Below are 26,564 nucleotides of genomic sequence, written 5' to 3' on the forward strand. Positions count from 1 at the left end.
TCAATGTCGAGCCCTGGCTGGAGGTTCTTGATCATCAGTTACTCTCACTTGGTCAAAAGCGTGTTACAGAGACTCATCCTGAGACTCCTCTGCTGGGATATCCTCAAAGGGAATCCCAAGGGAAGGTGGAGGGGCAGGAGCAACAGCTTACGATTTCAGCAGGTATAGACCAAAATAAAAGGTAGGCAAAGGCAAAATGAGGAAGAATAGAGACACTGTCAGGGAATAAAGGAAGAATGAGAGAGAGAGAGAGAGAGAGAGAGAGAGAGAGAGAGACCTGGCAAGCTGCAAAAGAGCATGCTTAAAATAAAGGTGTAGATGCACAGGAGTGAATAGGAAAGGAATGTACAAAGAAGTAACACACACAGAGAGAGAGAGAGAGAGAGAGAGAGAGAGACATCCTTCAGGCTTGCAGAGATGACGTTACAATCAAGGCAGAAATTGGGACGGATGATACGCAAAGAAAATAAGGAATGAAGAAAAACAAGGTGGACATTAATAGCATGAGTGTGTGCACACTTATAAATGAGCAGACAAAGACAGCTACAGAGAGTGAACAAGCACACGGATCCAAAATGAAGGCTTTTGTTATAAGGGTACTATCTCTCCTCATTTTAACCTCCTTCTGCACCGTGCTGGTTTGGCATTACTCTACTCACAGGTAAGTGTCTGATCTTACTTCTCATTCTCATCTCATTATCTCTAGCCGCTTTATCCTTCTACAGGGTCGCAGGCAAGCTGGAGCCTATCCCAGCTGACTACGGGCGAAAGGCGGGGTACACCCTGGACAAGTCGCCAGGTCATCACAGGGCTGACACATAGACACAGACAACCATTCACACTCACATTCACACCTACGGTCAATTTAGAGTCACCAGTTAACCTAACCTGCATGTCTTTGGACTGTGGGGGAAACCGGAGCACCCGGAGGAAACCCACGCGGACACGGGGAGAACATGCAAACTCCACACAGAAAGGCCCTCGCCGGCCACAGGGCTCGAACCCGGACCTTCTTGCTGTGAGGCGACAGCGCTAACCACTACACCACCGTGCCGCCCTGATCTTACTTCTACTTCACACAATTATGATATTTTAAAATACATTTCAGTTGAATTAACATTTACAATAAACCAGTCTGTCTTTTTGTGACTTGAAGTTAATTGATTCCATCATAAAATCAAGCACACACACACACACACACACACACACACACACACACACATTAAATGCTTACTTTATCCAAAATCCCAAATACTGTAGATTTATTGTCTTTTTCATGATTTGAACAATTTGGGCACTTTTACACTTTGTTACTTAATTTATGTGAATTAACATTTTTAACATATTATCTACTGTTTATTCATAATTGAAACTGATTTGGAGAAAAACCTTCACTTCTGTTTAAAGCTACCGATATTGTGTGTTTAGCCAGTAATTTAGATTTGGGCTTTTTTTTTTTTTTTGGTGCCGTTAAAGTTTTGTTATCATTCTACTCAGTGCCATTTGTACAAATTTAGTATTGATAATACACTTAATCCCATTATTAAACAGTCAGCATAGCACCATCCTGAAACTTTTCTTGGGACTATAATGGAAATAAGTGTTTTACACTTTGTTGTGCTATCCTTGGTTTAGTTTCATATATTGAGTTCAATTGTACATTAGTATATTGCCCTACTTGCATGCAATTTTACCTTAATAAATCTATCTATCTAATCTATCTATCTATCTAACTGGCATTTTAGTTTGAAACCATCTTCAAAGTTTTAAAGTGTAAAATGAGTCGAGCAGCAGTGTCCTACTGGTATGAGTAACTGTAACCGAGATAACATTTTAACTTTATTTTTTACCCTGCTACATTTGTGTGACACAGTACGAGATGTAGTGTATGATATAGGGTGTACAAGGCAAGACCTGAACAGCGACTGCTCACTTTTTAGCAGCATGGTTTTTGGAAGTTAATTTCCCATTCAGTTTCTCAATAAAATTTTCAGAAAATTGTTCAGTAAAGAGTTTAAAGCAGAGAATCAATCCGAACAGCTATGACATGGATTACAACCTTATAATGAAGATAAGATAAGATAAGATAAGATAAACATATTTACATGTTCCAGCAGCTCGCAGATAGAGAGAGACAGGGATGGATAGAAACAAAAAAATTAGTACATTCATTCATTCATTATCTCTAGCCGCTTTATCCTTCTACAGGGCCGCAGGCAAGCTGGAGCCTATCCCAGCTGACTACGGGCAAAAGGCGGGGTACACCCTGGACAAATCGCCAGGTCATCACAGGGCTGACACATAGACACAGACAACCATTCACACTCACGGTCAATTTAGAGTCCCCAGTTAACCTAACCTGCATGCCTTTGGACTGTGGGGGAAACCGGAGCACCCGGAGGAAACCCACGCGGACACGGGGAGAACATGCAAACTCCACACAGAAAGGCCCTCGCCGGCCCCGGGGCTCGAACCCAGGACCTTCTTGCTGTGAGGCGACAGCGCTAACCACTACACCACCGTGCCGCCCAAAATTAGTACAATAAAAGTATAAATAAATAACAAAATAAAATAAATTAAAAAGTTTTTTTTAAAAAAGAAGTCAAAACACAGGCTATGTATATAATGTACAAAACAAAATAAGAATGGAACTTAAATACGAGTAGTACTTCATCTGAGGTAGCAATATTGCACTAATAAAATACTGGCAACTGACATGGAAATATAAATATTGCACCAGGTAGTGAATATTATTTCAGAGCATAACAACTAATGAGGATGGAATATGTGAGTAAAGTCAAAGTCCCTCTCACACCAGAATCTGGTCTTCCCAGGTAGTCTCCTGTCCCAGTACTAACCAACTCTTTAAGGTGTATGGGTGCAGCGCCAATCTCCATTTTGATAGCCCTTGGCCTCTTGTCTATATGACTAGGGTTACAGTGGGGGGCTAGTCCCTCTGGTAACTGCAAGAGTTTGACTTCTCTACTCACATCTGTAGTGCAGCGTGCCTTACCAGATGGTAGTAGGTACCATTTTTATGATGGTCTTTGGCATGACCCAACCACGAGTAGAACTCACGATTTCCTGGTAGAGAGGCATACACACTAACCAGTACGCCAACTTGTGGTCATACGTGTGTAAAGTAACCAATAAATGACAAAAAGTATTTCATAAGGGCACAAGACTTATGTTTACTCATTGCTCCTTAGTCATCAAGTTTGAGTAGAACTGAGCAGTTTTGGGCTCCAGAAATGGTATACGAATCACTGTGTCTGATTCACAAAATTGTTCTATTACGTGAAAAAACTAGCAGTAATTTGAGAGAAAATGATGAATCAGCTTCAGCTGCATGGAAACAAGCCACCAATAGGACCAACTTACTATATACTATCATATCAAAATTGACATAAACATGCCACAATAACTAGAAGTGGACAAAGTACCCAACTTCATTACTTAAGTCAAAGTACAGATCCCACTGGTCAAATGTTACTCCGATACAAGTGAAAGTTGTCCAGTCAAATTTTTACTTAAGTTAAAGTACTAAAGTACTCGCTTTTAAAAATACTTAAGTATTAAAAGTACATTTTCTGTCAACGCATCAGTGTATTATTGACTCAACGCTTATAATACCTCATGCCGTTACCATGGACAGAAATGTGAACTTGCAAAATGAACGCATGCTGTGCCAACATGATGGTTTAACGTTAAGCTAGCTAATCAGTGAAGCTCCACCTGACATGCTAGCAAACTCTTTTCAAACTTGAAATCATATTGGGTGCCTAACGCTACTAGAAAAGAAAGATTTCTACATTCTGTTTATTTGGCAAGATTATGCTAAAACATATTTCTGAAAGGACTTCAGATAAGTTAACGTTATTCATGTTAGCATAACTCCATTTTTACATGCTAACTAACAGTGTCCAAATTAACTAGCTATGTGTAAACGTTAGCCATAGACAAAGCTATGGCAACTTGGAGGGCAAATCCATAGAAAGTCATTTGACTAACCAGACTGCATAGCTATCGCAACGTTATCGCGAGCTCTAAAAGCACACACAACTTTGTTGCAAGCTTTCTCTTGGAATAAAACGTTTATATCCCTCAATATGCTTCCGCAGGTTGGACGGCGAGTTTTTGTAGGCCGTGATGTGGTTCGTTTTCGGCAAACAAAGCAAACATTTAAAATTAAACAAATCTTTAATCCTTTCAGAAAACTGAAACATGGGTTGGGCCATGGGTGTGTGTGCATTCCCCAGAAGAACCGCCTCCTTCCATTCTGCCATCTACTGATCGTGTTAAATAATGCTGCTGAGAAATCACTGATCTTTATTTTATACAGTCTATGGATGTGAAATGACCCTAGTGATTACTGATAGTGTCTCAGTGTCACCTGTGAAAAAACCAATCACATTTTAGAAAAGAAAAGAAAAAAACATCCACTTTCAAAGCTGCTTCATAGTAACGAGTAACGAGGACGTTGATAGAAACGTAGTGGAGTAAAAAGTACGATATTTGCCTTTCAAATGTAGTGAAGTTAAAGTCAGAAGTTCCCAAAAAAATAATACTCAAGACAAGTACAGATACTCAAAAAGTGTACTTAAGTACAGTACTCAAGTAAATGTACTTCGTTACTGTCCACCTCTGACAATGACCTATGCAGCTGTGGTGATAGTCAGTGAAAGCAATGCACTGAGCAGGTTCCCAGTAACATGGAAAGGAGAAACATTTATTTCAGTGAAGGTGAGTTAGAGGTGCTTTTGTCCAAAGGTGCCATAAAGAAAAAGAAAAACACGGAAGTGTGCTGGTTTTTTTAATAAAGCTGTTTTATAAATGCTTTTTGTCTCCTAACCAATCAACTCAGGGGTAGCTTTTGAAGAATGCATTCAATATTAGTGCCTACAGTGGCGTTGTTGTGTCAAAACACTACAGGGTAACGCTTTATGGAATGCAGATGGACCTGTTGCTCAAAAGTGTAGCTAGAACTTAGCTGAACCCATGTCAACATTCTAATTCGCTATAGCAGTCTCTGGGGTGAGGTGGCATGTTGAATCACTGGGACAGGCAGGTGAATTACAGGACAATTTTTATTTAAGCTTTTCAGATTTCAACCCTTGCTTTTACACACACACACACACACACACACACACACAGCACTTCCTCCCTTCATATAAACCCTTGGCTGTCACTGCAAGACACACATACACACCACTGATTATACAGGTGTGGTCGTTTTGCCACGCCCTTTCCCTGGCCTCGCTGTCTGTTCACAAACCGCTGCTTGACCACGCCCCCGCTACCACATTCACATAGTACTTTTTTTTCTTTAGTTTGTTTATTGTTTTTTCAAGTACAAATACAAACACACAGGGTACTGATATGTGGTATATGTCTAAGGCACAACAGGAAAAAATAATTCAAAAAATTGAAATACCTCAGGAAAATTATACCACACATCGCTATATGAAAAACAACGACACACAGAACCCCCACCCACCCACCCACCCACCCACACATATAGTGTGCATGACATATGCTACGTCTGCGGACATTTACCATATAAAAGAAAAGGAAAAAAGTGAAAGAAAAAAACACAATTAAAATAATCTCATCTCATTATCTGTAGCCGTTTTATACTGTTCTACAGGGTCGCAGGCAAGCTGGAGCCTATCCCAGCTGACTACGGGCGAGAGGCGGGGTACATCCTGGACAAGTCGCCAGGTCATCACAGGGCTGACACATAGACACAGACAACCATTCACACTCACATTCACACCTACGGTCAATTTAGAGTCACCAGTTACCCTAACCTGCATGTCTTTGGACTGTGGGGGAAACCGGAGCACCCGGAGGAAACCCACGCGGACACGGGGAGAACATGCAAACTCTGCACAGAAAGGCCCTCGCCGGCCACGGGGCTCGAACCCAGACCTTCTTGCTGTGAGGCGACAGCGCTAACCACTACACCATCGTGCTGCCAAAAATAATAATAATAATAATCAAAACAAAAAACACACAAAGCCTGCATTCTACAGAGAAATGTAACTACAGTGGTTTGTTTGTTGTCTATTTAATTAAACAGTGTGTACCCAGCTCTAGTCTGTCACAAAGGGAAGGTTCAAATTGTCTATGTAATTAGAAAGACATCCCCATGTTTTATAGAACCTGCGGGTAGAGCCCTTGATGGTGTGTCTTATTTTTTCTATCTTCATAAAAGAAAGGATATCTTTAATCAGGGAACTGAATGAGGGGGCATTTGAAGACTTCCATCTCAGCAAAATTAAACGTCTTCAACTTCAAGTCAAGTCAACTTTATTGTCAAATATGCTATACATGCTCGACATACAGCACAGATGAAATTTCAGTCCTCTCTGACCCATGGTGCAAACAGGCAATGCAAAAAATAAAAATAGAATAATTGAAAAAAACAAACAAACAAACAATATAAACAGTATAAACACTCTAGATAGGAGCTAGACATAGACTAAACACTCAGACAAACAATATAAACAGTATAAATAACAGTATAAACACTTAATAAGAAGAACTAGACATAGACTAAACACTCAGACAATATAAACAGTGTAAACACTAGATAAGAACTAGACAAAGACTAAACACTCAAACAGACAATATAAACAGTATAAATACTCTAGATATGAACTAGACGTAGACTAAACACTCATATATACATACATATATACACACACACACACACACACACACACACACACACACACACACACACACACACACACACACATAAATTGGTTCCAATAAACAAACAGTCAAGGGCACTTGAGGTATAGCAGGTAAACATTGAAATAAGCAGCATAAACAAACTAGCAGCTGTTAAGATGAGGTAGTGCAGAATAGTGCAAATGACTAGTCTTGCCACAAGTGTGATAAATGCAACAAAGTTAGCCTTATATGAAGAGAGGGGTACTGTAGGGAGAACACCAAACAAAGCAGTAAAAGGAGAGGGAGAAATTGTCAGTTCCAAGACATCTGATAGGATATCAAAGACCTTGGACCAGTATTCTATAGATTTGGACAAAACCAGAGTGTATGTGCCAAGGATGCAGGTGATGAGTGACACTGCTCACATGTAGGGTCAACATCTGGGAAAAACTGGCTTAATTTGACCTTAGTCCAATGAATACAGTGGACAATCTTGCACTGAATCAAACCATGCTTAGCGCATATTGATGAGGAATGTACGCAGCGTACCGTAAGATTGAGTCCCATAGTTCGTCTGAGATCTCATCCCCTAGGTCCTCCTCCCATTGAGTTTTAATTGAGTTGAGACTTACTGGTCGTAAGGTATACATACTATTATAAATATAAGATATCATTCCTCTAATATTTGGGAGGGCCATAAAGAGGGAGTCAGTAGAAATACTGCCAGGCAGGTGGTGCGTTAGGAAAATGGGGATATAAGGATCTAACAAGGCTACATATCTGTAGGTATCTAAAGAACTGCGGTTTGGTCAAAGACTATTTCTCAGACAGTTGTTGGAATGATGCAAATAAGCCATCTATATATAAGTCATTAATTGTCCTGATACCCAACTTAGACCATACCGACCATGCTCCGTCAATCAGGGAGGGTGGAAAAACAGGGTTTGTAGTAAGAGGATAAAGGGTGGAAAGAGTTTTTAGGTTGAAATGTTTTCTAAACTGGTTCCATATTCTCAATGAAGTTTTAACACATACATTTTTAGTATATGTGGACAAAGGGCATCCAAGGGGGGAGAACATTAAGGCCTTCAAAGATGTGGGTTTACAGGACAAGGCTTCCATCTGCAACCATGTAGGGGGTGGACTGAGTGTATCTGAATGCAGCCAGTAATGTAAGGCTCTGATATTGGCTGCTCAATAATAATATTGAAAATTTGGTAATGCCATGCCCCCAAGTTTTTTGGGCCTTTGGAGAAATGGTTTGCGAATTCTAGGTGTCTTCCTATTCCAGATGAACTCTGTAACCAGAGTCAATCTTGCGAAAAAAATGTTTGTGGAAGGAAAATGGGGATACTCTGAAAAAGGTAGGAGAATTTAGAAAGGGTGTTCATTTTGACAGAATTAATTCTTGCTAGCAGTGATAGGGGCAGTAAAGACCACCGTTCAAAGTCTTTCTGTACGCAGGACATCAGGCTGACAAAATTAAATTTGTATAAATCATGGAACTTGTCTGTGATCTGTACTTCTAGGTAGGTAAATCTGTGGTTTGCTATCTTAAATGGTAAAGAATGGGTAGGGTATGCTCTAGCTGCAGCATTTAGTGGGAACAACTCACTTTTGCTCAAGTTTAATTTGTAGCCTGATATAGAGCCAAATGTTGCAAGAGATTGCAGTGCTGCAGGTATAGATGTGGACAGGTTTGATATATAGAGTAAAAGATCGTCCGCATAAAGCGACACCTTATGTTCTATACCTGATCTAAATACGCCTGTAATTTCCTGATTGGATCTAAGGAGAACAGCCAGTGGTTCAATTGCTATAGCAAATAGAAGAGGGCTCAATGGGCATCCTTGTCTAGTGGAGCGGTGTAAGCAGAAATATTCAGAAAAGTTGTTATTAGTCCTGACTGAGGCCCTTGGGGCAGAATATAATAGTTGAGCCCATGTGATAAATTTATGTCCAAGGCCAAATTTCTGCATTGTGTAAAAGAGGTATGCCCATTCCACCCGATCAAATGCTTTCTCCGCATCAAGGGAGATCAAGGCTTCAGGGGTATTAGATGTGGGTTGGTTATAGATTATTTTATAAAGACATCTTAGATTGTAGAATGAATACCTATTTCTAATAAATCCTGTCTGATCTGGAGATATGATGGTCGGCAGTATAGGGTCTAAGCAAAGCGCTAATAATTTAGAGAGTAACTTTAAATCCACCTTCAACAAACTAATAGGCTGATAAGAAGTACAGTCCAAAGGGTCTTTGTTTGTTTTAAGAATCAAAGATATGGTGGCTTGAGTGAGAGTTGATGGAAGGGTATGCTTTGTATATGATTCATTATACATATCGACCAGTAGGGGGGCCAATAGTGGATAAAATGTTCTGTAAAACTCTATGGGGTAGCCATCAGGTCCTGGACACTTTCCACACTGCATTGAGGCCATAGCAGCCCCAAGTTCTTCTACAGACAGAGGCTGATCCAATCTGCTAGCAGCCTCCTCATCCACCTTTGGGATGTCCAATGAATCAAAAAAAAGATCAAAGGCGGTAGAATCGGGAGGGTGTTCAGACACATATAATGAGCTGTAGTAGTCCTTAAAGTGATCATTAATTTGTTTTCGATCTGTTGTCATGCATAGAGGGGTCCTAATTTGAAGAATCTGGTGAGAGGAGGATTCCTGTTTGAGTTGGTGTGCAAGGACAAGGATGCCTTATCCCCCTGTTCATAATAATTGTATCTAGATCTAAGTAACAGTTCTTCCTCTTTCTGCGGAGAACAAATATTAAAGTTTGCTTGAAGGGCAAGGCGTTCTTTATATAGATCAGGGGAGGGGTTGGCTGCATATACGTATTATGTCAAGTTGACCAATTTTCTGCATCTGCCAAGACAATTCTGCCTCCTTTGTCTTCCTTTCAAATGCAGTGTTTGAGATAATGCTCCCTCTGAGATACACTTTCAATGCACATGTAACACACCAAATATTTATGCATAACAGTTAATACTAGCACTTTCTATAAGTCTTTTCTCTATAGTATTGACATGCCTTCAAGTGATTCTGTGTGTGTGTCCCCTCACAGTGAAACAGCTGCCAGATATCGATACAGCATAGAAGAAAATCTCTTAGACAGCAAGTGAGATGAGAATACAACACTGTTCACATCACACTAATTACCGTGGCACAACCCCCCCCCCCCCCCCCCCCCCATTTTAGCATTTTTGTTTAAAGATCTAATTTTACATTCTCTAAAATTTGAAAAGTAAACCAAGGAATAAATGTAAATTCAACTGAGAAATAGTTATTATTAAATGTTTATTGAATTGAGACATGTCAGAAATGACTCATTTTTTGCAGAAATCTAAATCTGAGCCTAAAAGCTCAAAATCTTCATCACTCTAAAATAGGCACATGTAACACATCACATACTCATGCTTTACTGTTAATACTAGCACTTTCTATAAGTCTTTTCTCGATAGTATTGACATGTGATTGTGTGTGTGTGTGTGTGTCCTTACAGTGATGCACCTGCCAGCGATTCACAAAAAGTGGAAGAAAATCCTGCAAACAGCAAGTGAGATGAAAATACAACACTGTTCACATCACATCACATCAATTACTGTGGCAAAAAAAATTTTTAAAAACCCTAGTTTAGCATTTTTGTTTAAATGATCTAATTTTACATTCTCTAAAATTTGAAAAGTAAACCAAGGAATAAGTGTAAATTGAACTGAGAAATGGCTATTATTAAATGTTTATTGAATTGAGACATGTCAGAAATGACTCATTTTTTGCAGAAATCTAAATCTGAGCCTAAAAGCTCAAAATCTTCATCACTCTAAATAGGCACATGTAACACATCACATACTCATGCTTTACTGTTAATACTAGCACTTTCTATAAGTCTTTTCTCTATAGTATTGACATGCGATTGTGTGTGTGTGTGTGTGTGTGTGTGTGTGTCCTTACAGTGATGCACCTGCCAGCGATTCACAAAAAGTGGAAGAAAATCCTGCAAACAGCAAGTGAGATGAAAATACAACACTGTTCACATCACATCACATCAATTACTGTGGCAAAAAAAAATTTAAAACCCCTAGTTTAGCATTTTTTTTAATGATCTAATTTTACATTCTCTAAAATTTGAAAAGTAAACCAAGGAATAAATGTAAATTCAACTGAGAAATGGTTATTATTAAATGTTTACTGAATTGAGACATGTCAGAAATGACTCATTTTTTGCAGAAATCTAAATCTGAGCCTAAAAGCTCAAAATCTTCATCACTCTAAATAGGCACATGTAACACATCACATATTCATGCTTTACTGTTAATACTAGCACTTTCTATAAGTCTTTTTTCTATAGTATTGACGTGTGTGTGTGTGTGTGTGTGTGTGTGTGTGTGTGTGTGTGTGTGTGTGTGTGTGTTTTGTCCTTACAGTGATGCACCTGCCAGGGATTCACAAAAAGTGGAAGAAAATCCTGCAAACAGCAAGTGAGATGAAAATACAACACTGTTCACATCACATCACATCAATTACTGTGGCAAAATAAATAAATAAATAAATAAATAAATAAAACCTAGTTGAGCATTTTTGTTTAAATGATCTAATTTTTGATTCTCTAAAATTTGAAAAGTAAACCAAGGAATAAGTGTAAATTGAACTGAGAAATGGTTATTATTAAATGTTTATTGAATTGAGACATGTCAGAAATGACTCATTTTTTGCGGCAATCTACCGTAAATCTGATCCTAAAAACGCAAAATCTTCATCACTCTAAATAGGCACATGTAACAATTCACATATTTATGCTTTACTGTTAATACTAGCACTTTCTATAAATTTTTTCTCTATAGTGTTGGCATGCCTTCAAGTGATTGTGTGTGTGTGTGTGTCCTCACAGTGATGCAGATGCCAGCGATTCACAAGTGGACGAAGCTGCTTTAAAGGCCATGTGAGATGAACATGCAACACGTCACAGAAACGTTACATAAACTGATTATTACATTTATACAGAAAGCTAAAATGAAAATCCATAGAAGCTTGTATTAGTGTCATATAAGCCAGACTGAGTTACAGTTTACAGAAGCAGTATTTCCAGTATCACTGCTTTCTTATTGTGCATGTGTGACTTTGTGTTCCAGGGAAATTGAAATGGTTGACCAACTGATGGCAAATTACACTTCCAAATGGAAAAAGCATGAGAAGAACTTTAATACCTTCAGGTAACAACATGTGACAACATCATAGCAGCTCAAGTCACCAATCTTTCAGGAGGATAAAAATGAAAAATCTTACTTGCTAATATTTGATAAATGTGCTTATACCACAACACGGTTGACTTACTGACTCTGATTGGTCAGTAGCTGTGTGTCATTTTTTGTATAACAGTACGGCTCGGACAGTAGTTCTGGCTGTAACTAGTATATTAAAACTAGACTGCTTTTCAGATTTTTCAAGTGTAGGTCATAAATTCTTTTTATGACACCCTGACACCCAATTATTATTGTTTTAGTGGACCAAAAGTGACTGAATTCAAATCACAGACTTCCAAATTTTATTTTATTTTATTTTTTAATAGAACAATTAATGAATTTAGGGCCATGTGACCCTAAATTCTCCACTATTTTTTCCTGCTTCACCATGACCCGATTCAAGATAATTATATCATGCACCACATGGTGGGCTTTCCCTGTTCGCACAAGGCATTGTGGGATACAAATTTGAAAGAGGAGAGGAAAATGGAGGACGTAAGTGTGCGAATGAAATGTGAAAGACCGACTATAATAACAGAAAGCGAGAAGAAAAGACGTTATGTTGTATATGAAGGAAAGGAAACGCAGGACCAAACTAATAAATATTGGTGCTCAGCGAGCACCTCAGTGTGATCAGCTGTTCATTTAGTGACAGAATGATGGAACTGTCAATGCACAGTCAAACGTAAACCTGCGCATGTGCACACGGACTTCCTCTGTCTGCTTGACTGCGCGAAGCGAGCGATTTCATGCACATTATTTGCTTTAATCCCCTCAGATTAAATAACTTCCCAGCCACAGAATGGCCTGATATTTTGTGAGATATTACAGAAATAAAACTTGTCCAGGGTGTACCCCGCCTTTCGCCCGTAGTCAGCGGGGATAGGCTCCAGCTTGCCTGCGACCCTGTAGAAGGATAAAGCAGCTAGAGATAATGAGATGAGATGAGATTACAGAAATAAACGTGCATCACAATGACCAAATTTCAGAGGAAACTAAATTTCACTGATTTTATGAAATCAAAAGGCCGTCTAGCTTTAATGTGTTCATTTTAATATGTTACTGTTTCTGTAGTAACAGCTCATTCACAGGGACGCAGTATGTGCACTGAGTGCCTGGATGCCCAGTGGCGGGAGTAGTGTGTACCCAGGTGATCAGACAGCCTCTGAGGCATGTGGGGACATAGGTATGATTAGCAGGGCAGTTGGTAGGGACATGACATGACATAGCTTGAGCGAGTTCTTGGTCAGTCTCCCATGCCAAGGGTTTCACAAACCATGCTGGAGGAATAATGGGTTCTGGATCCTAGACTGGAGTTGTGGATGGGTAGATACGGGACAGAGTGTCAGCTTATGTGTTCTTAGAGCCAGGCCTGTAGACTATGGTTACCAATGTCATAGTTCTGTTGGGGTAAGTTTCTTGGAGAAGAAAGCTACAGGATGCAACTTAGGCTTCTCACCAAAACACTGAGACAGCACTGCTCCATACTCAGATGTGTCAACTTCCACAAAGAAAGACTTACTGGGATCAGGGTGTTTCAGGATGAAAGCAGATGTGAATGCTCTCTTGAGCTGTGAGAAGGCTTTTTCAGCAGCTTGGTTCCATTGAACATGCTTAGGCCCCTTTGTGAACAAGGCAGTAAGTGGGCTTGCAATAGAGCTGAAACCTCTTATAAACCTTCTATAGTAGTTAGCGAAACCTAGAAAATGTTGGAGTTCTTTGACTGTAGCAGGGGTGGGCCAAGTGGTTATTGCTAAGACCTTGTTCTTATCCATAGTTACTCCCTCAGCACTGATCATCCTCATCATCGTTTCCCTTTTGGCCTGTGCTCGGCCTTGGGGCGCATCTGCTCTGAAAACCGCTGCTCAAGCAGATGCCTAAATTCTGTTTTTTTCATCATTGCTTTCCTAAACTGCTGCCGATCCACCCCCAATAACTCCTCAACCTTAGACCAGGTCCTCTCTGGTGTTCTTTTGTCAAACAGGACTTGTTTCTGCAGTGCAGCATTTTCCATGCGACAGACATTGCCCATGAGTGGCATGGTGGTGTAGTGGTTAGCACTGTCACCTCACAGCAAGAAGGTTCTGGGTTCGAGTCCAGTGCCTGATGGGGGCCTTTCTGTGTGGAGTTTGCATTTTCACCCTGTGGCTGCGTGGGTTTCCTCTGGGTGCTCCAGTTTCCCCCACAGTCCAAAGACATGTAGGTTAGGTTAATTGGTGGCTCTGAAGTGAGTGTGAATGGTTGTTTGTCTCTATGTGTCAGCCCTGCAATGATCTGGTGACTTGTCCAGGGTATACCCCGCCTCTCACTCATAGTCAGCTGGGATAGGCTCCAGCTTGCCTGTGACCCTACACAGGATAAGCAGTTCATGGATAATGGATGGATGGATGTATAGACATGGACCATGTACTTAAGGAACTGCACATGGCAAAATTCCCTTATCAAGCTGAGTTTTGTAATCTCGCATACTCTTTGGTTTGATATCTTGTAAGCCCAGTCTAACTGTTCTTCAACTTGACCTGCTGTGTCCACTCTCTTTTTACGCTCGTTGCGGGAGGAAGCATTCTTTCTGGCATAACCACCTGACACCATCTTCTGCAAGAAACCATACCAAACAGTTTCTATCTTTTGGAGATCTGATAACATATCCCAGGAAGGATATCTTGGAGACATGGAAGTTACATTTTTCTGCTTTGGGTGGCACGCTGGTGTTGTGGTGGAGTTTACATGTTCTCCCCATGTCTGCGTGGGTTTCCTCCAGGTGCTCCGCATTCCCCCACAGTTCAAAGACATGCAGTTAGGTTAACATGGGGTGGCCTTGGGCCAAAGTGCCCTTGAGCAAGGCACCTAACCCCCTACTGCTCTCTGGGTGCTGTAGCATAGCTGCCCACTGCTCTGGGTATGTATGTGTGCTCTTTGCTCACTTGTGTGTGTTCACTGCTTCAGATGAGGTAAATGCAGAAAACGAATTTCACTGTGCTTGAGTGTGCATGTGACAAATAAAGGCTTCGTCTCTCTTCTCTCTTTGATGAAGAGGTGGTTTTCGAGGAGTTGAGCCAGAATATTCTTAATGTGATTCACACAACTTTCTAGGGTAGGACTATACCACGTTAAAATGTGTGTCATGTCATTCATTAATAAGTTAAACATTGGAATTGTTCTCAAATCACTTAAATAGAAGTGCAATAACACTCCACACTGTGCTGTTATACAAAAATAATGCACTCTGGCTGTGCGGCATGCCACATCACCTCACTCCCACCCTTATGCATTATTTTATACAACAGTTTGTGAAATTCACTTTTTTTTTTAGTTTTAAAAGTAAGTACAGAAATAAATAAACATAAAGGTGTTTTTTTTTTTTCTAGGACATTTCTAAGTAACAGTTGTGATGCCATTTCCAATGCAACAGTTACACAAGAAAACACACTTGCTGGGACAATATATACTTATGATGGAGATAATAAAAGGAAAGTGAACATAACAGAAGCTCTGTTCAGTATATTTCCTAAGGTATTGTGTGACATATGCACATAAAACACAACATCTGATTGATTTTAAAATGTCAGTACTAGTGCTAATAGTCTCTGTGTGTGCATGTGTGTAGGAGAGCCCTTTTAAAAAAGCACCATATGACACGTGTGCTGTCGTGGGCAATGGAGGCATCTTAACCAACAGCAGCTGTGGGAGACAAATCGACTCTGCTACATTTGTCATCAGGTCTGATACTGATCATTTCATTCATCATTTAATAAACCTACACACTGTTACGTTTGGAGAGAACAAGCAAAACTGCATTCTAACACCAAAACGTTAATCCTGGTGGATGGAGTATATTGGTGTAGGCTAGCATTGTTGTAGCAGCAGAGGATATAATCAGGAGTAAGTAAGAGATGAAATTCTACAGTAGAGTATAGAATAGAGTCTGCCATGATGTATTGCCCCTGGAGGAAGCATGCACATTTTATGTGAGGATCAAATCACATTTTAAGAGACATTCTTTTTTTTTTTCAAAACCTGAGTTTATTAGGGGGCGGCATGGTGGTGTAGTGGTTAGCACTGTCACCTCACAGCAAGAAGGTCCTGGGTTCGAGCCCCGTGGCCGGCGAGGGCCTTTCTGTGTGGAGTTTGCATGTTCTCCCCGTGTCCGCGTGGGTTTCCTCCGGGTGCTCCGGTTTCCCCCACAGTCCAAAGACATGCAGGTTAGGCTAATTGGTGACTCTAAATTGACCGTAGGTGTGAATGTGAGTGTGAATGGTTGTTTGTCTCTATGTGTCAGCCCTGCGATAACCTGGTGACTTGTCCAGGGTGTACCCCGCCTCTCACCCATAGTCAGCTGGGATAGGCTCCAGCTTGCCTGCAACCCTGTAGAACAGGATAAACAGCTACAGATAATGGATGGATGAATGGATGAATGGAGTTTATTAGAAGAAGACAGCAAAACAGCAGAAGAAATTGACTGAATAATCTAACTGCATGTAATGACACAATGAGACAAATCTCTCCCATGGTCTCACTGTACTTCCTCTCCCTTTTGTTTCTCAGGTGCAATCTTCCTCCAGTGACTGATGGACATGAGAAAGATACAGGAAGGAAAACAAGCTTTGTTACAGGCAACCCCAGTATCTTCAAGGATAAGTGAGTCTCAGTTGTACATGCAGTTGTATTTGTGAGTCTGTTTATTGAAATTACATAAGACAGGTAGATTCTTTTAACCTTTGATCTGTAGGGTTCAGCTTTTAACGTAATTGTTTAATGAGCATTTTTATACAAGATGTATTAATAGATAAATGGTTGTGTGCAATGTCTTGCAAAAGTATTCATCCCCCTTGGTGTTTGTCCTGTTTTGTTGCATGATAAGCTGGAATTAAAAGGGATTTTTTTTTTAGGGTGTTAGCACCATTTGAAGTTTGGTTCCAAAACGCTATATATCCAATTCTATTGTTTATGAGTAAGATATGATAATTACTGATGGTTTGGTGGTGGGAGTTTCAATTTTTCAAATTTGCCGTTTATCACGTTTTGGAACCAAACTCTTCATTTGATTTACACAACATGCCTACCACTTTAAAGGTGCATTTTTTTTTTTTTTTGTGACACAAACAATAAGATGAAAAAATAGGAATCTCGAGTGTGCATAGGTATTCACCTCCCAAAGTCAATACTTTCTAGAGCAGTGGCGGCTGGTAGTCTTTCAAACGGGAGGCTGGTCGGTTACGATATTTCCAGATTTTAAAAGAAAAAAACATTAATTCTGCCCATACTCTTGCCTCTGATCTGGCTGATTGTTGGCAGCGTCACAAACTGTGAAATAACAGGTTCTTTTGGCCCATTAGCCTACTGTCCAATATACATGATGGTGGTGTTGGGGGGGTATATTTTAACATTTTATATTTTAAAATTGTGGCATGTTGTTTAAAAATTGATCATTATTGAAAGCAGCTCTTTGTCAGGAACCTCAGCAGTAGAGCTGGATGCCACACATTTCATTCAATGACACTTTCCCTATATTTTACTTATTTTGACTGAGAAATGTTTTATTGACAATTTTGATAACCCTTCACTTTTAATCCAGGTCTGTAGTGTGAAATGTTCTCGGCTGTGTTTTTGTTTAAAAATGTTTTCCAAATTGTAGCTGTGTTTAATTCATATCCAGAAAAATATATATCCCAATATAATATACTCAGCATAAACATTTTAAATAGATTCTATATTTTTGGTCCATCCATGACATATTACTAAAGTAGCCTATTTACTGTTGTTGATGTGGGTCACTTGCTGTTAGCCAATTCACTTTCTCGTACCAGGAGAGCTGAAAGGAACGAGTATTATTCCCTACCTTTTTCACCAAGTCAATTTGAGGCGTTGGTCTACCCTGCTCTTTAATTTTAATTTTTTCCTCGAAAGGAAGACTGGCAAATGGCTTTGCCAAAATTAAATCAGCAATGCTTGGCATCCGTGCGCAGCTTTCTTGCTAGCTGACTAGCCCCCTCAAGTTCAAGTTCAGTCACTAAAATAAATGAAATTTCTGGAACTAAGATAGCAAACTTGACAACACTATATTTACACTTTATTTACAATGAAAATATATACAAACTAAAAAAGCTGGTAGAAACCGTATGTAATGAATGAAATCGAAATGTAAGCTGATCTCTTACAATACACCACAGCACTTGCGAATCCGCATGGGACTGAACTGAAATTCACCGCTGCCTGTCTATAGTTGAAATGAGCTGTCAATCAAAGAAAATATCCGGCCGCTTTCACCAATCACCAGTCTCCTCGCGGAAACTGCCATGTCCCTCCCACTGTGAGGCTGGGAGTCCGTAGGCGGGCATTTTCGCAGTATTTGTCCAATAACCGTCTTGCATTTTGAGATTGAAAAGCGCATAGCTCCCAAATGCCATTGAAGTCCACTGAGGCTGGGAGTCCGTGAGACTTCGTGGGCGGGCGTTTTCGCAGTATTTGTCCAATAATCATCTTGCATTTTGAGATTGAAAAGCGCAGAGCTCCCAAATGCCACTGAAGTCCACTGAGGCTGCGCTGCATCGCGCTGTCACGAGGGGGAAAAACTCACGCACACATTAAAGTTATAAGGGAATGATTTCGCACTGTAGTGGGTTGAGCATATATATTTCTATGATTCTGGATCTGAAATAGCAATGTTATAAGGTCGGCTATAACATAAGCCTAGTGCAATTCATCCTACACGATGTTCGTCATTTTTAGAGGAGGCTGAGCCTCCCTCGTTGTCTTAGAGCAATCGCCCATGTTCTAGAGCCACTTTTTGTTGCAATTCAAGCTGCAAGTCTCTTGGGTTATGTTTCTATTAGCTTAGCACATCTAGCCACTGAGGTTTTTGCCCATTCCTCAAGGCAAATCTGCTCCAACTCCTTCAAGTTAGATGGGTTGTGTTGGTGTACAGCAATCTTCAAGTTATGCCACAGATTCTCACTTGGATTGAGGTCTGGGCTTTGATTAGGCCATTCCAAGACATTTAAATGTTTCCCTTTAAACCACTCCAGTGTAGCTTTAGCAGTATGTTTAGGGTCATTGTCCTACTGGAACGTGAACCTTCGCCCCAGTCTCAAACCTCTGGCCGACTCAAACAGGTTTTCCTCCAGAATTGTCCTGTATTTAGTGCCATCCATCTTTCCTTCAGTCCTGAACAGATTTCTTGTCCCTGCAGATGAAAAATATCCCCACAGCATGATGCTGCCACCACCATGCTTCACTGTAGGAATGCTGTTCTCAGGGTGTTGGGTTTGTGCCACACATGATGTTTCCCATGATGGACAAAAAGATCAATTTTAGTCTCATCTGACCAGAGAATCTTTTTCCATATGTTTGGGGAGTCTGCCACATGCTGTTGGACAAACTCCAAACGTGTTTTTTTTTTTTTTCCTTTAAGCAATGAACTTTTTCTGGCCACTCTTCCGTAAAACCCTGCTCTGTGGAGTGTACGGCTTAAAGTGGTCCTATGGACAGATACTCCCATCTCTGCTGTGGATCTTTACAGCTCCTTCAGTGTTATCTTTGGTGCCTTTCTTGCATCTCTGATTAATGCCTTCCTTGCCCGGTCTGTGAGTTTTGGTGGGCAGCCTTCTCTTGTCAGGTTTGTAGTGGTGCCATAATCTTTCCATTTTGCTATAATGGATTTAATGGTGCTCTGCGGGATATTCAAAGTTTGGGATATTTTTTATAACTCAACCCTGATCTATACTTCTCCACAACTTTGTCTCTGACCTATTTGGAGTGTTCTTTGGTTTTCATGTTGCTTGTTTAGTAGTGTTGCAGAGTCAGGGTCCTTCCAGAACAGGTTGATTTATATAGACATAATTAATGAACTAATTATGTGACTTATGAAGTGAATTGGTTGGACCAGCTCTTATTTAGGGGTTTCATACCAAAGGGGGTGAATACCTATGCTCACTCCAGATTTGTCTTTTTTCATCCGAATTATTGTTTGTGTCACAATAAAACAACAGTTTTTACCTTTAAAGTGGTAGGCATGTTGTGTAACTCAAATGGTGCATTATTTGTATCCTTTAGATACTGCTTGGGAACATATATGTACTTTTTTGTCCCTAAAAAGGTACACATAGTTACCCTAAGTACCAATAATGAGCCCTAGAGGGTACATTAGTGTAGACTGTACCTTGGGGTCCGAAATGGACTCCTACTGTATCCCTATTTTTGACAGTGTAGATAATCTGATATTAAAATCAATGAAATTAAAATCCACACATTTATACAAAGAGTGTCTCTCAGTCCCTGATACTAAACTAATCATCCAATGATGAGTGTTTTTAGGCATGGTGAGCTGATGGCTGGTGTAAGGTACAAAATCCCGACAATCCCGAAAATCCCGACAATCCAGTATGACTAGAGATACAGCTTGGAGATTATCATTCACTCACAAGTTGACATTTGTATTTTTCCATTCCAGTATGACTGCAGCAGTGCCCAGTCTTGCAGCAAACACATTATGTTTGAGGAATTACTCATAATTAATTCCATGGCAATAAAGTTTTGCCATTGCAGACAGGAAATTTTTGCTTTCGTTGTCATTTATAGTTGGTAGTCAATGACAATACTGACTCTTATATTCAAGCATGGCAAAGTTGATGATGGGTTGCAAAAACTCCATGTCTGGAAAAGTTGGGATATTTCCCAAAATGCAATAAAAACAAAAGTCTGTGAATTGCTAATTCATGTAAACCTTTATTTAACTGATAAAAGTACAAAGAAATGATTTTCAGTAGTTTTGCTGACCAATTTAATTGTATTTTGTAAATATAGATGAGGGCGGCATGGTGGTGTAGTGGTTAGCGCTGTTGCCTCACAGCAAGAAGGTCCGGGTTCGAGCCCCGTGGCCGGCAAGGGCCTTTCTGTGTGGAGTTTGCATGTTCTCCCTGTGTCCGCGTGGGTTTCCTCCAGGTGCTCCGGTTTCCCCCACAGTCCAAAGACATGCAGGTTAAGTTAACTGGTGACTCTAAATTGACCGTAGGTGTGAATGTGAGTGTGAATGGTTGTCTGTGTCTATGTGTCAGCCCTGTGATGACCTGGCGACTTGTCCAGGGTGTACCCCGCCTTTCGCCCGTAGTCAGCTGGGATAGGCTCCAGCTTGCCTGCGACCCTGTAGAAGGATAAAGCGGCTAGAGATAATGAGATGAGATGAGATGTTTATAGGATATTCAAGTAACACCATTTTGGAAGATTCCACAATAGGCAGGTTAATTGGTAACATGACTGGGTATAAAACGAGTATGCACCAAAGGCGCAGTCTTTGCAAGCAAGGATGGGCCATGGCTCACTGCTTTGTCCCAAAATTCGTGAGAAAATTTTTAGCCAATTCAAAAAGAACATTTCTCAACGCAAGGTTGAAGAGAAGTTAGGTCTTTCAAAATCTACAGTACATAATATTGTGAAAAGATTCAGGGAATTCAGAGATATTGTGTAGGTAAGGCAAGGCTGGAAACCACTGTTGAATGGGCATGACCTTTGAGCTCTCAGGAGGACCTGCCTGAGAAACCATCATGCTAATGTGCCAAATATAACCACATGGGCTCGGAAGTACTTTGGAAAACCGTTGTCATTCAAGAGTCTGCTGTTGCATCCAGAAATGCAAGCAGAAAGCTATTTATCAATTCTATGCAGAAACAGCACCAAACTCATCTCAGATGGATGGGAAGACAGTGGAAATGTGTGCTGTGGTCAGATGAGTCCATATTTCAGCTTGTTTTCAGGAAAACCGGATGTCAAGTTCTCAGTGCCAAAGGTGAACACGACTATCCAGGTTGTTATCAGAGAAAGGGCCAAAAAACAGCATCTGTGATGCTATGGGGCAGGGGGTGCATCAGTGTCCACGGCATGGGTGAATTGCATGTGTGTGAAGGTGCTATTGACACAGAGGCGTATATTGGGATTTTAGAGAGACATATGTTACCATCAAGGTGATGTCTCTTCCCGGGAAGTCCATGCTTATTTCAGCACAACAATACCAGGCCACATTCTGCACGGGCTACAACAGTGTGGCTTTGTAGACACGGAGTGCGTGTGCTTGACTGGCCTGCTGCCAGTCCAGATCTGTCTCCTATTGAGAATGTATGGCACATCATGAAGAAGCGAATCAGACTGTTGAGCAGCTGAAGTCTTGTACCAAGCAAGAATGGGCAAAATTTCCGATTGCAAAACTGTAACTATTAGTATCCTCAGTTCCCAGAGAATTAAAAAGTATTATTAAAAGGAACGGTGATGAAACACAATGGTAATAATGCCTCTGTCCCAACTTTTATGAGTATGTTGCAGGCATCAAATTCTAACTTCTCATCTCATTATCTCTAGCCGCTTCATCCTTCTACAGGGTCGCAGGCAAGCTGGAGCCTATCCCAGCTGACTACGGGCGAAAGGCGGGGTACACCCTGGACAAGTCGCCAGGTCATCACAGGGCTGACACATAGACACAGACAACCATTCACACTCACATTCACACCTACGGTCAATTTAGAGTCACCAGTTAACCTAACCTGCATGTCTTTGGACTGTGGGGGAAACCGGAGCACCCGGAGGAAACCCACGCGGACACGGGGAGAACATGCAAACTCCGCACAGAAAGGCCCTTGCCGGCCATGGGGTTCGAACCCAGGACCTTCTTGCTGTGAGGTGACAGCGCTAACCACTACACCACCGTGCCGCCCAAATTCTAACTTCATTTATATTTACAAAAAGTTGGTCAGTAAAACTACTGAAAATCTTTTCTTTGTACTTTTGTTTGCTAAATAAAGGTTCACATGAATTAACAAATCACAGATTTTTGGTTTTATTGCTTTTTGGAAAATATCCCAGCTTTTCTGGAAATGGGATTTGTAGATGCCATAAGTGTTATATGCTGCGCTTGTATTTAATTGTCTTACCTGCTCCGAGCACAAAACACCCGAATAGCATCAGCTCATCAGCAGGCACTTCATGACAGTACCTGAAATTTCTTATTTCTCTCTCTGGTTCTTTGCAGGTACCAATCACTAAATGATCGCCGACGGCCATTTGTGGAGGATATGCAGTTATATCAGGGTGCTCTACTCTTGCTGCCGGCCTTCTCATTTAAGCGGAACACAGCTGTGTCCCTGCGTGTCCTCTATTCACTGGAAGACTTGACCAAGCATGGCCCATACCCTGTCTTCTCTAACCCATATTACCTGAACAAGCTGACATTATTTTGGCGTGACCAGGGAATTCACGTTTTGCGCCTCAGCACTGGTATCATGATGGCCAGCTTAGCACTGGAACTCTGCAAAACCGTCCACCTGTACGGCTTCTGGCCCTTTGGAGTACACCCATACACCCACCAGCCAATCAGCAACCACTATTTTGATGACCGACCAGTAAACACGAGACTGCATAAGATGTCAACTGAGTTTCAAGCCTTATTGAATCTTCATAATAAGGGCGTGATCCATCTACACCTAGATAAGTGCGCAAATTAGAGTATATTGAGTACCCTTCATTAAACTGCTCTTCAAGTTTGTCACTCCTCTTTCAGGTTAACTATGGCACTTTATAAAAATCCATCCATCCATTATCTGTGAACTGCTTATCCTGTGCAGGCTCGCAGGCAAGCTGGAGCCTATCCCAACTGACTATGGGTGAGAGGTGGGGTACACCCTGGACAAGTCGCCAGATCATCGCAGGGCTGACACATACACATTCACACTCATTCACACCTACGGTCAATTTAGAGCCACCAATTAGCCTAACCTGCATGTCTTTGGGGGAAACCAGAGCATCTGGAGGAAACTCACGCAGACACTGGGAGAACATGCAAACTCCACACAGAAAGGCCCTCGTCAGCTGCTGGGCTCAAACCCAGGACCTTCTTGCTGTGAGGCGGCAGCGCTAACCACTATACCACTGTGCCACCCCCGGATAAATTCATTCATTTCTTAAAATCAATTAAATAATTACAGTTGGATGATAGGATATAATAACTTTGATATAAACACTACTATTTAATAACGATCACATTGTGGAACAATGTAAAACCCCTTACAGTTGAAAATTACATGGCTGAGCATTTCTAGTTAGTCAAAAGCAGCAGAGGTAAAGGTTAAGGTTCTTCATAAAACTTCATAAAAGGTTCTAGTTTGAAACTCTTTCCGATAGAGAAACACTCTGTTCTAGGGGGCTTTTTAACAGAAAAAAAAACCCTTTGAATTTCTCCAAACAGATAACCAGAAAATATATTTTTTCCACATTGCCAGTTGGTGGAACGGTGGTGCAGTGGTTAGCACTGTCACCTCACAGTAAGAAGGTACCGGGTTTGAACGTCATGGCCTTTCTGTGTGGAGTTTGCATGTTCTCCTCATGTCTGTGTGGGTTTCCTGTTTCCCCCTACTGTCCAAAGACATGCAGTTAGGTTAACTGGCTACTCTAAATTGCCTATAGGCGTGAATGGTTGAGAGGAGGAAACCGCTACAGCAATTCTTCCCTAGAAACTTTATCAAATAGATAGATCTCATCTCATTATCTCGAGCTGCTTTATCCTGTTCTACAGGGTCGCACGCAAGCTGGAGCCTATCCAAGCTGACTACGGGCGAAAGGCGGGGTACACCCTGGACAAGTCGCCAGGTCATCACAGGGCTGACACATAGACACAGACAACCATTCACACTCACATTCACACCTACGGTCAATTTAGAGTCACCAGTTAACCTAACCTGCATGTCTTTGGACTGTGGGGGAAACTGGAGCACCCGGACGAAACGCATGTGGACACGGGGAGAACATGCAAACTCCGCACAGAAAGGCCCTCGCCGGCCACAGGGCTCGAACCCGGACCTTCTTGCTGTGAGGCGACAACGCTAACCACTACACCACCGTGCCGCCCCCAAATAGATAGATAGATGGATCGATAGATGGATGGATAGATAACTCATGGTGCTAGAATTGAAGTCCAAGATCACCATGGATCATTGAGTAATGTTTTGTGTTGAAGCAGTTTTAACTACCTAAAATATCTATCAGGTAGTGACTGGAGTTGTCAGACTGAAGGATCTCTATGCATGCACAATAATCCGGAAAGTGCCGGTAATTTTCTGAGAGAGTATGAAGTTAATATAATGATAACTCTGAAATGCACTTTATTACAAATGGCCTCTAAAGCACTTATTACTTCTTATTTGTTTTGGGGCTCTGTATTTATAGCAAATATACAATTCCTCAATATTGCCTTGACCTAAACATACAAATACACTACAGTATAAATTGTTATTTTGATGAATGACTGTATATTCCTTGATTGTTTTATTAAAATGTTTTAATTACTGTAATGGCTGTCACAAGAGCACTCCCTTTAATAATTTATTGATGCTGAAATCAATTTGATAATGATGTTGTCGAGAAGGACTATGTTAAGTATCAGAGTTAACAACCAAATGACCTTGCTTGCCGGTTAACACGTGTCCTAAAGAACAGTTGCTGTTTCCATACATCTCATCTCATTATCTCTAGCCGCTTTATCCTGTTCTACAGGGTCGCAGGCAAGCTGGAGCCTATCCCAGCTGACTACGGGTGAAAGGCGGGGTACACCCTGGACAAGTCGCCAGGTCATCACAGGGCTGACACATAGACACAGACAACCATTCACACTCACATTCACACCTACAGTCAATTTAGAGTCACCAGTTAACCTAACCTGCATGTCTTTGGACTGTGGGGGAAACCGGAGCACCCGGAGGAAACCCACGCGGACACGGGGAGAACATGCAAACTCCGCACAGAAAGGCCCTCGCCGGCCACAGGGCTCGAACCCGGACCTTCTTGCTGTGAGGCAACAGCGCTAACCACTACACCACCGTGCCGCCCCCAAAGAGATAGATAGATGGATCGATAGATGGATAGATAGATAACTCATGGTGCTAGAATTGAAGTCCAAGATCACCATGGATCATTGAGTAATGTTTTGTGTTGAAGCAGTTTTAACTACCTAAAATATCTATCAGGTAGTGACTGGAGTTGTCAGACTGAAGGATGTCTATGCATGCACAATAATCCGGAAAGTGCCGGTAATTTTCTGAGAGAGTATGAAGTTAATATAATGATAACTCTGAAATGCACTTTATTACAAATGGCCTCTAAAGCACATATTACTTTTTATTTGTTTTGGGGCTCTGTATTTATAGCAAATATACAATTCCTCAATATTGCCTCGACCTAAACATACAAATACACTACAGTATAAATTGTTATTTTGATGAATGACTGTATATTCCTTGATTGTTTTATTAAAATGTTTTAATTACTGTAATGGCTGTCACAAGAGCACTCCCTTTAATAATTTATTGATGCTGAAATCAATTTGATAATGATGATGTTGTCAAGAAGGACTATGTTAAGTATCAGAGTTAACAACCAAATGACCTTGCTTGCCGGTTAACACGTGTCCTAAAGAACAGTTGCTGTTTCCATACATCTCATCTCATTATCTCTAGCCGCTTTATCCTGTTCTACAGGGTCGCAGGCAAGCTGGAGCCTATCCCAGCTGACTACGGGCGAAAGGCGGGGTACACCCTGGACAAGTCGCCAGGTCATCACAGGGCTGACACATAGACACAGACAACCATTCACACTCACA

The 26,564-nt window shown here is 41.0% G+C and overlaps 1 protein-coding gene across 4 annotated transcripts; it reads left to right on the plus strand.

Moving 5' to 3' along the window:
* The first annotated feature begins 369 nt into the window (after positions 1-369).
* Positions 370-24,891, plus strand: LOC132868778 (alpha-2,8-sialyltransferase 8F-like). Of its 4 annotated transcripts, XM_060901948.1 has the most exons (11): positions 370-661; positions 9,757-9,810; positions 10,195-10,248; positions 10,646-10,699; positions 11,117-11,170; positions 11,581-11,631; positions 11,822-11,902; positions 15,301-15,445; positions 15,540-15,652; positions 16,478-16,570; positions 22,947-24,891. In XM_060901948.1, the coding sequence occupies exons 1-11, from the start codon at positions 474-476 to the stop codon at positions 23,416-23,418; spliced, it is 1,359 nt and encodes a 452-aa protein (XP_060757931.1). In that variant the 5' UTR covers positions 370-473; the 3' UTR covers positions 23,419-24,891. The 4 variants fall into 4 exon arrangements, with proteins under 4 accessions (XP_060757931.1, XP_060757934.1, XP_060757932.1 ...); XM_060901951.1 differs by lacking the exon at positions 9,757-9,810; XM_060901949.1 differs by lacking the exon at positions 10,646-10,699 and having other exon boundaries at positions 371-661.
* Positions 24,892-26,564: the final 1,673 nt, after the last annotated feature.

Source organism: Neoarius graeffei, chromosome 20 (assembly GCF_027579695.1).
Source record: "Neoarius graeffei isolate fNeoGra1 chromosome 20, fNeoGra1.pri, whole genome shotgun sequence".
NCBI classification, from domain to species: Eukaryota; Metazoa; Chordata; class Actinopteri; order Siluriformes; family Ariidae; genus Neoarius; species Neoarius graeffei.